This window comes from Nymphalis io, chromosome 29 (assembly GCF_905147045.1).
Source record: "Nymphalis io chromosome 29, ilAglIoxx1.1, whole genome shotgun sequence".
Lineage (NCBI taxonomy): Eukaryota > Metazoa > Arthropoda > Insecta > Lepidoptera > Nymphalidae > Nymphalis > Nymphalis io.
Window position 1 is genome coordinate 1,498,764 of NC_065916.1, and position 15,028 is coordinate 1,513,791.

Genomic DNA, 15,028 nt, shown 5'->3' on the forward strand with positions numbered 1-15,028 from the left:
TGTGTTACAATAAATGTATGAAATAAAAATAAAGTGTTTGATTTTTGAATAACCTAATAAAACTTATCCTATGTAAATGGAAAATCATTGTATCTTTGGTAATATATAAAACTGCCTTATTGGTGTATGGATAGCTTATAATGTAAATAAAGGGATTAAACCTTTATCAACAATTATAATAATAATATAATAATAATAATATCCTGGGACATTTTTCACACACGGCCATCTGATCCCAAATTAAGCTTAAACAAAGCTTGTGCTATGGAAACCAGACAACTGATATACTACATATACTACTTTTCTTTTGTAAATACATACTTATATAGATAATTACACCCAGACTCAGGACAAACAGACATGTTCATGCACACAAATGTCTGTCCTGGGTGGGAATCGAACCCACAACCCGTTTGTAATTGTAACCCGTTGGCATTTTTTAATTAAAACTAATCTATTCATAAAAATAAATATTTGATATTATATTATATGATATATTATATGCGTTGCTTGACACAAAATGATAAGTTTCACACCAAAGTAAGACATTTTTGACTTTTCAATTTACGCATGTTAACTTGCTTTTTTTACATGTATATTATAATTGCCATAAGCTAACGACAATATTACACATTAATTGACTAATTTTAAAGTTTAATGTGTATGCATGAAATAGTACTTTTTTTTCAGCTTATCGCCATCCACTGCCGGACGAACGTCTCCACCATAGAATGTCAACCATCCCGATTTTGGGCCGCCCGCATTCATCACGTATCTGCCACCTTTTTCAAATTGTCGTTCCACCTTGCCGCAGGGTGTCCGAGAAATATCATAGTAATTAATATTTCTAAATTAAACGAGTGTACTTCGCAAGCTGTTAGTTCTTAATGGATTTTATCACGGTATATTTATTATGTTACGTATTATCGTTCATGTTCGTCGTAATATGTCATATTCGAAATAAAATTAATTTTGTATTATCAAATTTTTCGCTGGCAACTCTGAAATAAATTTCCATTGACATTTTAAATTTATTTGTTGGTACATTGCATTGCAATTCATATTTGACATTTAAAATTATATTATAACAACGTAACTGTATGTATAATAATAAATGTTAACTTTCTAATGCAAATGCTAAGCCTATCATAAGTATATAGTGAAATATGAAAAGTAATGAATTTTAAACGAAATAATTCAATCGGTTCATTTTGCCGAAATCAGTGTTTAAAAACATATAATTATGAATCCAAAATAATATAATTAATGTTGGTGAAAGCAGTTGTTTATCTGATAGGTAATTTTCAAATTATTGTATTTTACGAAATAATAAATAACTTGCATTATCGTTAATAAATTCCAGTGATATTGAATAGTTAATTCCATCTAATATATTGATCTTTATATATATTATTTTTTTTGCATATCATATTTTATTATAAAAATACAATATCAGTTTTATATCGATTATCAACTCTCTAAACTGGTGTCACGTCTATAGAAATATATTCACATAACCCATAATTTTTATTTACTTTTGCTTCAGATGTTACATATGAGATTTGTGCTTTTTAGTTTTAATTAAAATCCTCGTAAAAGATGTTTTATGTCATATAAATAGATAATTTTGTAACTCTGCTTATTGCTGAAGTTATTTTTTTGTTATTTTTTTTAACTTTTCAACATATATTTTCTGTTTAACTTAGAGTTGTTAAAATGTTAAAATTATTCACTTAAGAATAATTTTTGCCCTAAAAATTTTTACAATTGCAAGTCATCAGGCTTAGTCCATGAAAATAATATAAAATGTTGGATAAAAATATTATTGTTAATTATCTAATTATCAACGATAGTTATGCAATGTCTAATTTGTTTAATTATATTAGTATTCTTCTACCATTTGAATTTACAGCATGTCACGAAAATTAGCACCATCAGAGGATCAATCGGAGAAGCTGGTGGCATATTTAGAAGCTAATCGTTGGCTTGCACTCGGTCATGCTAGGACATGGCATGCCAGACATCGCTCAAGAGTCGGCTGGCAAAATATAGCCAATGAACTTAACTGTGACTGCCAAGGCTGTTATAAAACTTGGCAACAATGGGCAAAGGTTTGTAATCTATATATATATATATATATATATATATATATATATAATTCTTCAGTATGTGTATGACACTGAATTCCTAAAGAGTTTGACCTATTAGATGATTTTTTTGAGCTTGAGCATGTGTTTGTGCGAGTTTCTGAGTGGTTTAAATTGGACCTGGTAGGTGGAGATGTGAGACGAGAAGCTAGCTGTTAATTCCAACTTCATATATATACTTACATTCTTAAGTAATCTCATCTTCAAAACCATATTGATAAGACCGCATGTATTTAATTTCAGCCGCATAACTCAATTTTATAATTACCGTTGATTACAAATTTTATATTTCAACTCTAATGTAATATTTTGTAAATTGTTAAGTCGTCTAGTGATATTTTTTGTGACTTGTTCCTTAATCAAAGTCGTGTATCAGGTTCTTGAGGGGTTTTTGGTCTCCATGGAATTCTGGACATCTAGGCTAGGCTGATATTTGACTAGTTGATGATTGTGTCATCTATTATATATTTATCATCCTTTGATAGCAGCCCCAAACCGCCTTCGCTGTTATCAGTGTACAACAACAATAATTTCATATTAATATTATAAAGACATATTTATATTAATACATTTGGTTCAAAATGTTAACTAACGGTAGAGTTAAAAATAATATAGCATATTTCAAGTATTAAACGAAAAATTCCTACTTTTTACTAGTATACTTTTTGAAAAAAGAACGTTATTCTAAATCGCTTCGTTTCCTTCGTAGTATTGGATAGACAAAAAGAGTGCTATCAAAAGGAAAGCAGCTCTAATCAAAGCTTCAAAAACACAAGGCAATGATGAAGTAGCACTGAGCCCGTTGGAGGAGAGGATAATGACGTTAATGGAGGGAGGTGTTGATTGTGAACAAAAGACGGAGAATAGTGTGTCAATTGTATGTATATATTTATACTTGATTTGTTTATTTAGATTTTTATTACTAACAACACTGAGTGGCTCTCCTCCCTAAATTCCCCTTATATGCTCTAGGCAAATGATCACATTTTGGTAAAATATACATAAATTTAATTGATTCTATACTGTATAACAATAGGATTAAAGATGAACAAATCCTAAGTTTACATATTTAAAGCGGTTCGCTAATAGCTCTGCTGTATCATGCATTACAAACAGTTCACGATTTTTATTTATATATCTATTTAATAATAAAATATTTCGTTGGTCTAGTGGCTAGATATATATATATATTTTTTTATAGAATAGGAAGGTGGACGAGCATATGGGCCACCTGATGGTAAGTGGTCACCAAACGCCCTTAGACATTAACATTGTAAGAAATGACAACCATCGCTTATAGCCAATGCGCCACCAACCTTGGGAACTAAGATTTTATGTCCCTTGTGCCTGTAATTACACTGGCTCACTCACCCTTCAAACCGGAACACAACAATAGGCCGCTGAGGTTCTGGGTTTAATTCCCAGGTCGGGCCAGTAAAAAGTTATAGGGAATTTTATCGTGACTCTCGTGCCTCGCAAAGCACGTAAAGCCTTTTGTCTGCGCCTGAACTCTTTCCGGTCGTGTCGGATTGCCGTCCCATCGGATTATGAGAGTTAGGGAATAGAGAGTGCACCTGTGTTTGCGCTTCTCTTGAGATTAGACGCCGTAGCCGAAATCGTTCCAGAGGACATTATTTATATATAACACAACACTATTACACTTAACTACGTATATACACTTCAATCGTACGTCCTAAGTTCCGTACTGTTCTTGCGATTTGCTTCGAAAGTCAAATTTGCGACAAAAATACGATGTGATAACGTGGCGATATCTATTAGAATATTCTCGGTTCTTCCCCTAATAATCTTCTGCCAATCATCAGCGATTTGCACGGTATATAAATGTCCCATAGATTTATGGATTGATAGATTTTTTTTTTTTTTTTTAATTAGACAGTTAAAGATTTAGACGATCCGTGTTCGATGGCATCCGACTCGGAAACGGAGGAGAAATCGAATGAAAAAGAAATGGTATGTATTTATTTAATAAATTTAATTGTAGTTATGCCAGAGCTGAAATTTAGTTGTTAGAAGACATTCACTATATCGAATTTAATGCACCTTTTTGTAATGTTAAGTGGTCACCAAGGCCCACATTGGCAATGTAAGAAATGTTAACTATCGCTAATGCGCCACCAACCTTGGGAACTGAGATGTTATGTCCCTTGTGCCTGTAATTACACTGGCTCACTCACCCTTCAAACCGGAACACAACAATACCAAGTACTGCTGTTTTGCGGTATAATATCTAAAGAGTGGGTGGCAGCTACTCAGAAGAGCTTGAACCAAGCCCTACCACCAGTGAAAAATAATTATGTATTGTGAATAAATAATTATTAAAACTACAGAGCCATCTAGTTACGCAGCTGCAAGTTAATTTATTCTTGTTTGCTCTGTGGAACGTACTTCTTCCGGCGTGACGCCTCTCATGTAATGCTATCGTGGATTCATTTATTATTATTATCTCTATCTTATAATTATAAGCTGTTGTACAGCTTGTAATTATGATGTGCAAATTAGCTAACCTTATATGTTTGTCCAATGCTTAGTCTGTCCAGCTTCCATCGAAATTTATAATCAGTTAAAATTGACGTAACGATTTGAACTGTTTCTTAATATCAGGTGGTTTGTGCAAGCTCGTCTAGGTACCACCCATTAAACAGATATTCTACCGCAAAACAGCACTTTTATTCCGGTTTGAAGGGTGAGTAAGCCATTGTTATTACAAGCACGAGGGACATAACACCATAGTATCCAAGGTTGGTTTTTTCTTTTTTTTTATAGAATAGGAAGGTGGACGAGCATATGGGCCACATGATGGTAAGTGGTCACCAAACGCCCTTAGACATTGGCATTGTAAGAAATGTCAACCATCGCTTATAGCCAATGCGCTACCAACCTTGGGAACTAAGATTTTATATTCCTTTGTGCCTGTAATTACACTGGCTCACTCACCCTTCAAACCGGAACACAACAATATCAAGTATTGCTGTTTTGCGGTAGAATATCTGATGAGTGGGTGGTAACTACCCAGACGAGCTTGCACAAAGCCCTACCACCAGTAAAGCGATGGTTAACATTACTTATAATGCCAATGTCTATAGGCGTCGGTGACTTACCATTAGGTGACCCATTTGCTCGTCCGCCTACCTATTTTATATAAAAAAAATCTTATTAACATGTTTCGATTGTTTTCTTTGTGGTTCTAGGACCCCCTACTGGGATCATTATGGATTAAGTGTGAGCCAAGTGTCCAGTTTGATCAACAGACGGTAAGTTTTTTGGAATATACTGTTTGGATGGGATATATAATTAGATTTATCTCATTTCCACCGAAACGTATGAAATAAAAGTTCCATAAACTGACGAAATGGCGCTACTGTAGTCAAAGGAACATTTTTGTGTTTATAAATTGGATTTACAGATTTATTTGATAAAATTGCCTTTTAAAAGCGGATGTGTTACTCTCTTCGAGAGACGAGATTCGACTTTATTCGATTCTGAATAGTCCGCGAGGAGATAACGCTCTTACTTGACTCTCTGACTGGATTTACTTTGATTACTAATAATCTGTAATCGTGATTGATGATTACGCATTGTAATCATAATTGTTAATCATTGTCCTGACATCTATAGTATATATTGCGATTGTTGTTTTAGATTATGCTGACGACTCAAAATATTACTGACGCTTAAGGCTTGCTGTAATCATTATCTAATATCAATCATCTTATTTAAAACCAAGTCAGCTATTTATTGTCTCTGGAAGCAACTATTACCTGTAATCGTGATTGATGATTACAATCGTTAAACATTAATCTGATTACGTTATTCCTAAATCTGTGTTTGATATTCTAAGTAGACAATAGCTGAGTGCCCTTATTATTAAAACGAATATCGACCTTGTCATTTTATACAAAACATAAAAAGCGCTAATTCTTTTGCATCATAAATTCAATTAGAAAAATATTCTTTTACTTCCAGCAAGAGGAGACTTCATCAAATCGAAGGCAACCCACTACCTTTCCCGTGGCAACACCAACAAGTAATATTATATTTAAGTCATTATTATAGATTTTCCAACGGCATGAAGAGTAAAGATAAACACACCATAGATTTACATATTCCACGCGAGTCGCTAGCAACTCTGCTGTATTGTACACTACGAACAGTTCTCGATTAATATATATATAACGTATGTTGTATTAATATATATATAACATATATAAATATATATGTATATAACACGACACTATTACACTCAACTAATATTACAAATTTTACGTCCAAATTTCCGATTACAACTTCGCTATCATTCAAAGCGCCACATGACTTTCGTGAATCCACAACCGAAATTGGTTAAATTCAATTCAAGGTCACAGTTTATATAGTAACAGCCTGTGAATGTCCCACTGCTGGGCTAAGGCCTCCTCTTCCTTTTTGAGGAGAAGGTTTCGAGCTTATTCCATCAAGCTGCTGCAATGCGGGTTGGTTGGTGCGCCACACATGTGGCAGAGTTTCAGTGAAATTAGGCACATGCACATTCCTCACGATGTGTTCTTTACCGTAAAGCACGAGATGAATTATAATCACAAATTAAGCACATGAAAATTCAGTAATGCTTGCCCGGGTTTGAACACACGGTCATCGGTTAGGATTCACGTGTTCTAACCATTAGGCCATCTCGGCTCTGTTTGTTTATCTACTGCCATTAGAATTGTTTATAAGTGACTTCGCCTACAAGACGATCACGGATCCGTGGTGTGGCAGCAACCCACTGAGGAAATATGAATACCATACCGGACCGGTCGTTGCGACCAAATTTTTTTTTTATATAGTATAGGAAGGCGGACGAGCGGCCACCTGATGGTAAGTGGTCACCAACGCCCATAGACATTGGCGTTGTAAGAAATGTTAACCATCGCTTACATCACCAATGCGCCACCAAACTTGGGAACTAAGATGTTGTGTCCCTTGCGCCTGTAATTACACTGGTTCACTCACCCTTCAAACCGGTACACAACAATACCAAGTATTGCTGTTTTGCGGTAGAATATCTGATGAGTGGGTGGTACCTACCCAGACGAAAAGAGGTTACTACAAACGAATAGAAGTACCTTCCCTTCGTTTGTAGTAACGGTCATTTCGTTTGTAGTATCTTGGTGTATCTCATTACCGTTACCGTATTTGTTTTGTGAAAAAAAAATTGTTTAATTTTTTTTTTTACTTAAAGAATTTTTTTTTTCGAATATCTTTAAAAATCAAAAAAACAAAAAAAAAAACAATTTTCAAAAGTCGGGTCTTAAGTTCACATAGCCCGTCCGCCTTCCTATTCTATAAAAAAGGTACCTACTTTAAGTGTATTTTTTTTTTTAAATTACGTTAGCTCTTTTGTATTATATAATTATTTCTCTTTTAGTTCATGAACCATTTTTTATTATAGTAAACAGTAACAGCCTGTTAATGTCCCACTGCTGGGCTAAGGCCTCCTTTCCCTTTTGAGGAGAAGGTTTGGAGCTTATTCCACCACGCTGCTCCAATGCGGGTTGGTAGAATACACATGTGGCAGAATTTCAATGAAATTAGACACATGCAGGTTTCCTCACGATGTTTTCCTTCACCGTTAAGCACGAGATGAATTATAAACACAAAATGAACATGAAAATTCAGTGGTGCTTGCCCGGGTTTGAACCCGCGATCATCGGTTAAGATTCACGCGTTCTTACCACTAGGCCATCTCGGCTTATTTATTATTATTATTATATACTAATTACTTATTCATTGGTTGATAGTAACCCGTCGGCGACCAATGGCTACGAGACGACTTCCTCAAAGGACGCGAAATCAGCGTCAATCAAAAACTGTGGGAATAATCGAACGCCTGATCGCCATAGAGGAGAAGCGAGCGGAAACGGATTACATGATGGCGCAAACACAACAATCAGTTGTCGAGGTCTTGCGCCAAATGAGCGAATCCTGGACGAGGCAGAGCCAAGCGTTACAGGATTTAGTGAATAAAGTTACTAAATAAATCATTTTATGTCTGTTATTTTCATGTGTTGTTTTGTGGGCCGGTTAGCGTGGTTGGTAGATACTTGTCTTTCACGCCGAAGGTTGTGGGTTCGATACTCACCCAGGAGTCCCAGGACAGACATTAGTGTACATTTGAGTTTTGAAAACAGTCATTCATTTGTTTTTTCCTCATTATTTTTTTCTTTGGTATCGCTTATTAATAATAATAATGTCTTCCGGACCGATTTCGGCTACGGCGGCCAATCTCAAGAGAGATTAGCCAACTACGCAGGAGATATTATAGTGCACAAGTGCGTGCGCAAACACAGGTGCACTCTTTATTCCCTAAGTCTCATAATCCGATGGGACGGCAATCCGACACGACCGGAAAGAGTTCAGGCGCAGGACCAACGGCCTTACGTGCTTTCCGAGGCACGAGAATGTACAAACTACCAACTTCCATTCCGGGCTGCTAATGAGAATTTTCTGACAGAAAAACCAAATAACTTTTTATTGGTCCAACCTGGGAATTGAACCCTGGACCTCCGGGTCTGCGGCCTTACATCAAGCTACTAGACCAACGACGCAGTCGAATAACAAGAAAAGGCTGTCAATACAAAATTACATACTTGATAAAGAAACGTGGAATTAGTACTTGTTAATTTTTGGATATATGTAAGATTAATTATATTTGATTGACACAATTTAATATTTGTGATCATGGAAAGGGGTTAAAATAATTACGATTCAAAAGTGCTTGTAAAAAGTCTACTTGAATTAATGATATTTTGAACCAAAGTCGGTCAGATTTTTTTATCATTATCACGAGTAATTACAAATACTATTTTAATTGAATTTAAAACGTTAATTAATTTCAATCATTTATAGCAAGAGTTATTGTTTAATTAATCTTAAAACCATAATTTACGTTAAGCCATTTCATGATGAAGTTTTCGTTGATTATTTTGATCTCTTTTATTTTCATTCAACGTAAGTGTTCTATCTTATATATGGATATATAAATATGGGGTAATTTTTTGGAATTATTAACGGGTAAAACTATTAAACCGTTATATATATAACGGTTAAGAGAAGATGCAGCACGTTTCGGAGGTTTTATCATAATTTAATCATTTAGAAGACTATATATATATATATATATAGTCTTGTTACTGACTCGTTGATCTGGTGGCTTGATGTAAGGGCGCAGACCCGCAGGTCCTGGGTTCAATCCCCAGGTCGGGCGAGTAAAAAGTTATTGCGTTTTTCTGTCAGAAAATTCTCAGTAGCAGCCCGGAGTCTGGGAATTAGAAGTGTGTACACTCCCGTGCCTCGGAAAGCACGTAAAGCCGTTGGTCCTGCGCCTGAACTCTTTCCGGTCGTGTGGGATTGCCGTCCCATTGGATTATGAGAGTTAGGGAATAGAGAGTGCATCTGTGCTTGCGCACACACTTGTGCACTATAATATCTCCTGCGCAGTTGGCTAATCTCTCTTGAGATTGGCCGTCGTGGCCGAAATCGGTCTAGAGGACATTATTATTATATATTTTGTCTTGTATATTTAAATAGTTAAATAGCCACTATATAATGGTAATTACATGGTAATGTGTATTAATTTTCATAGAGTTATCTGACGTAGACCTTACTCGCACGTAGCCTTGTGGTGTCATAGGTATTAGGATGAAACCATAGACAGTTTAATACTTTTTAATGGTCTTGTTATTTATAAATAGTATTTGTAATGTTGCATCAGTCGTTTATCTATTTCATAAAATTGTAACCCTAAGTTTGTAAGAAGGATATTAAGCGATGTCCTGTTGTATATTTTTAATGTATGGTAATAATGAAAGAATTTTTTTGATTAAATAATAAGATACGTCATGAAAAATACTTTGATATTAAAATTCTTAACAGTACACAAACGTGACAAAATGGGATCGAAGTGGCCCGTAGGCCTTGTGCCCGACCTCGCGGTATTTGAGAGATGAACACAATCGGTGTGTGACGCATAGTCGATCACAGAGTGAGGTAAACTCGGTTAGAGTTTCATCTCATTGATATATCAAATCAGACCAGCTTGACAACTGGCTCACCGCGAGGAGTATGACCCCAAATTTTTTGATTTAATTTGAATTTAATATGAGTGAGTTCATTTTAATTCATTTTTTAAAGTACAGTACAGTAACAGCCTGTTAATGTCCCACTGCTGGGCTAAGGCCTCTTCTTCCTTTTGAGGAAAAGGTTTGGAGCTCATTACATCACGCTGCTCCAATGCGGGTTGGTAGAATACACATTTGGCAGAATATCAGTGACATTAGACACATGCAGGTTACCTCATGATGTTTTCACTCAGCGTGCACGAGCACGAGATGAATTATAAGGACATGAAAATTCAGTGGTGCTTGCCCGGGCTTGAACCCACGATCATCGGTTAAGATTCACGCGTTATAACCACTGTGCCATCTCGGCTATATTTTTTAAAGACAGTTATATATTTTAAATGATTTTATTTTAGTATTGCCAATGGATGTGTCTGGGAAGTCGCATGGCGTTACAGATGACAATTACGCGAACAGAAGATCGTTCACGGTGTCATTCAAGTCTATGGGTTCTCTTAGAAGTGTTCCCAAAAAACGGAAGATCAACTTTAAACATTTTCCGTCTCTTTTTAATTAAGTTTGAGGAAATAAAATGCACTTTACCAAATCTCTCTCAATTTTAAACTAAAAGATTATATCGTATGTGTTAAAATATAATGCAATAATTGTTATCGCCGATATCGTTTCATTTTTATATTTACCATCGTTTTTATGTAAGGAACAGAGAAGGCTCGGTTTGAAAACGTAAACTTGGGCAAGTACCATTGAATTTTCATCACCACGCAGCTCCAATGCGGACCTTCCCACAAGCAGATTTCCTCACGAAGTTTTCGTGATGAATTATAAACCCAAATTAAGCACATGAAAATTCTGCGGTGCTTGCCGAAGTTTTAATCCCAATCTTCGGTTAAGAGTCACCTGTTCGAACGAGTGAAATCTTAGCTCTTGATTAAAATATAAATAAAAATATATATATAAAAAAAATAAAAATAAATAAAATAAAAATAAATAAATGCTTTACTAAAGGCCTCCTCTCCCTTTTTGAGGAGGTTTGGAGCTTATTCCACCACGCTGCTCCAATGCGGGTTGGTAGAAATAAGTACTATTAATTATAAATTGTTTAACACAGCAAATAATGTTTTAATTTTTCGATTCAGATAATAATTTATTATGGATTTTTAACTTAATAGAAGTAATTTTGTTTTGCTACCACTTGGCGCCCAAAATATTTCTTTATTTATTTTATACACAAGTCTTATTTTTAAACCATAAATATAGTAAGGATATATTTAAGAAAAAGACAATGTAAGATATTAAAAACTTTAAGAGATGTAGTTTGCAAACGAAATTCGTGCACCAGCTGATATATTCGCTGACATGCGCACCATCGTAGGGAGTGATAATGTTATCACTCCTTATCTTCAGCGGACATCAACCGTGTTGTTTGAGGCTAGGGAAATTCAGGAAAAAGCGAGCCATAAACGGTACTGATTGACCTTCTCCCAAATACTCCACTGGTGACTTCGTTCTTTTAAAAACTCAAGGAAGCAACAACACGACGCGACGGCAAACGCCAAAATTGATACTGCGTCGAGACGGGCCTTACCGCATCATAGAGGCCGTAAGCGCGACTACCTACATACTAGAGAGGGTTAGGAATGGAGAAACACTAGGTAGGTACCACGTCACCCAGTTGACGCCACTCATAGGGGAAGTATCGCCAGCACCAGTCAATTAGAAACACAAGAATGAAGACATAAAGAAGACCTATGCGTTTCCTTAATTCACATAGATGCGGGGGCACTTTGTCTAGGTTAGAGGGGGAGGATGTAACGTAACAAGTTTTAACAAATAAATCTGAACGCGTCTTAAGCTATATATATATATACATCTGTTCCTGTTTGTAAATTGTTGTATACGGTGTGATTAATATATATGCCGACTAAATCCCTGAAATATTAATATAAAAACAAAAACTAAACTATTACGAGTCTCAAGTATTACAAACAGCAATAACATTAATAATCGACTGGCTCAAAACTGATCATTCAGTCAGCTCATAAACCATTTTTTTCTATCCTAATATCATCTTGTGTACGTACCCTTCAAAATGGAGCTTTTGTATGTGTTTTTTTTTTCATAATACTTTATAACGATATTTTGAATTCAGCATACACAGGTCAGGTCAGGTTGTACCTACGTTACCGTACCTTCGGAGAGGGTTGCGGTGATGTGAGGAGAGAAGAGAACCGGAAGTCCTGCGTTTGTCAAATTATAATAGAATTGTGATCTTGTTAGCGAATTTGATAGACGACCGTTGCTTGAGAAAAATGGCATTTATTTTTCACGATATAATAGGTATAAATATAAGTAACATATATATTTTTTCATTATTTAGTTGATAGTAATTAATTTAACTCTATGTCAAGGCAAGGCAGGCAAGCAGTCGCGAAAAAGAAATAATGGCTACTGTGATCGGTATTGTTTAATGGCAAAAAAATATATAAACGTCCACGGTTGAAAAGACTGAAGTTCATACAAATTGAATGAATATGAAATATGTAAGTAAACATAACCAAATTGACATCACACATGGTTTTAAGCACGTGGTGCAAAATAGACAAGATTACAGCTATCGGTGGTGGGGATCGTTTTTATCGATAATTCGATATTACAAGTATTTTATACAAATGGTTTCATATAAAATAAGTGTCATTTAAATGATGTCATTTGTTTGTTTTTCAGATATGCCAAAAACATGCTGAGCTTTGATAATATAAAAGCTGGTAGAAGCGAGGATTGAACGAGGCAGTACAGAAACTTCACACCACCAGACAGAGAGAAATCATTGTAAAAAATGGTGCCCCATTTGTTGTTCTTACAAATTGAGAATAGCTGGATAAACGAAGACATTGATATCTTCTATCTAGGAGATTTGACTAGTGATTTAAACATTAGGTGACACAGCTCACTTATTAAAGCCGTCTTAAAAGACTAGATATTTATATAGTGATCGTTAACGAACAAACAGATGTCAGCCCCATAGTTTACGAGGTATGTCGCAAAAACTTAAGCTTTCATATAAGTTGAGAAACTTTTTATATATTTGTTGTCGTTAATAATTTAAATTATTTTTTAGATTTTATGGAGAACTAAAAGCCACTGGAGAATACAGGAACAGTCCTGAGTCACATATGCATAACTGATACACGGTTCTGACTCTCAAGAGCTGATGAAATATTTCTTAGACATCTGTGAGAATAATAATACAACAAATAATACGACAAAATTAATTTAGAGAAATTTTCGTTGACAGTTATCGTCGCAAGTGCCAACATTTGCCCATTAATTTGCATCCAGTAAAACCTGGTTATTTACTGAAAAGTCGCCAGTAATAAAAATTTCAAAACTCTATATATCAGAGAGAACATCTACATTGAATTAATTTCAACTAGAGAAAAACATATGTTTGATAATTCAAGTTAAAAAATCAAAAAATACTGAAGATGGCATTCCCAACTAGAAGAGCTCCATCCACAGCAATGGAAGTTGATAGTGAAACCCCAGCAGACCTTTATGAACCCAAGTACACCATTACTGTAGGAAATCATAACATCAGTATAATTTTTACATTACATAATATTTGTAGACAGGAAGTTAAAAAATAAAAACTAATATGATTAAGAAACAGCGACAACTGCTCAATACAGATGAAATGATTATTCTTTGGACAATAAAAGACTAAAGGACACTTGGTTGACAACATTGAAAGAATTGTCTTTGGTATATAAAGATTTCTCTCTGACAGACAGTTCGAATTGGTATGGAACCATGTGTCCTTATTTGGACATGTTTTCAGCATATGCACTATGCACTAATGAACTTAGATTAAGTCGTAACAACATGCCAATAACTAAAATTGTTAACTAAAGTTTCCCAGTTTCAAAGTATGGACTTTCAGGAGCACATCACGTTTTATTAGAAGATACTTCTTTCCCGCCTGAGAGACACTCCTCAATAATAAAGACCTGGGGACCGATGACTGCTTGGATTTGTATGATACGAAGTGAGGGAGTATATAGGAAAAAATATTCTGCAGCAGTGAAGAGAGCTATATCTCATCTATACATGGGATGCCATGTATAGATGACATCATAGAGTTGACCAAGACAACTAAACAGGCGTCTCCAAACCTTCTCCGCAAAAAAAAGAAGAGGAGGCGTGACTCCAGCAGTGGGACATTCACAGGCTGTTATTGTACTGTACTGTTAAAAAATAAATTGAAATTGTCGATTCATCTCAGTTATTTAAATTTTTATTTGATTATAACCATTGTGTTTTTATTATTATCTACTGTTAATTTATAAATTCAATTATATTATTGTCTATTGTTTGTTTTCAAATTATTTTGACGTGACTTTATTCTTAAACCATGATATTTTTTAATTTTTAGTTTTTACAAATAGAAATACTACATTCTTATACAAGTTTTCAAAATTTGATTTAATAAATGAAATATTGGCACACAAAAGATTCCATCAACTCTCATTTAATACAATAATAAGAGAATGATTAATCGTTCATTCAAACGCATTTCATTTATGCAACATTTTTTTTAGCGAAGTTCCATAGAACACAAACTAATTATTCACTTATTCTAGTATATATTTAGGGATAATACAAATTACAGTTGAAGATATTATTTCTAAGCCATCGTATATTTTAAATAGTTCGAGTGCTAGTTTTTTATTTAAAAAAAACTTACATAGT

At 34.8% G+C, this 15,028-nt stretch overlaps 1 protein-coding gene and 1 long non-coding RNA gene across 2 annotated transcripts; both read left to right on the forward strand.

Moving 5' to 3' along the window:
• The first annotated feature begins 1,091 nt into the window (after nt 1–1,091).
• LOC126779632 (uncharacterized) lies at nt 1,092–8,183 on the forward strand. Its single transcript, XM_050503784.1, has 7 exons — nt 1,092–1,297; nt 1,913–2,111; nt 2,857–3,024; nt 4,041–4,118; nt 5,357–5,419; nt 6,132–6,192; nt 7,940–8,183. The coding sequence occupies exons 2-7, from the start codon at nt 1,914–1,916 to the stop codon at nt 8,176–8,178; spliced, it is 807 nt and encodes a 268-aa protein (XP_050359741.1). The 5' UTR covers nt 1,092–1,297; nt 1,913; the 3' UTR covers nt 8,179–8,183.
• An 857-nt stretch (nt 8,184–9,040) lies between these two features.
• LOC126779715 (uncharacterized) lies at nt 9,041–10,931 on the forward strand. Its single transcript, XR_007670382.1, has 2 exons — nt 9,041–9,149; nt 10,675–10,931. It is a non-coding gene; the product is annotated as an uncharacterized LOC126779715 (long non-coding RNA).
• The last annotated feature ends 4,097 nt before the right edge of the window (nt 10,932–15,028 follow it).

Coding starts and splice junctions, on each gene's coding strand:
- LOC126779632 (XM_050503784.1), top strand. CDS start 1,914: ATGTCACGAAAATTAGCACCATCAGAGGATCAATCGGAGAAGCTGGTG. Junction 3,025..4,040: donor CGGAGAATAGTGTGTCAATT/GTATGTATATAT, acceptor TTTTTTAATTAG/ACAGTTAAAGATTTAGACGA. Junction 5,420..6,131: donor TCCAGTTTGATCAACAGACG/GTAAGTTTTTTG, acceptor TTTTACTTCCAG/CAAGAGGAGACTTCATCAAA.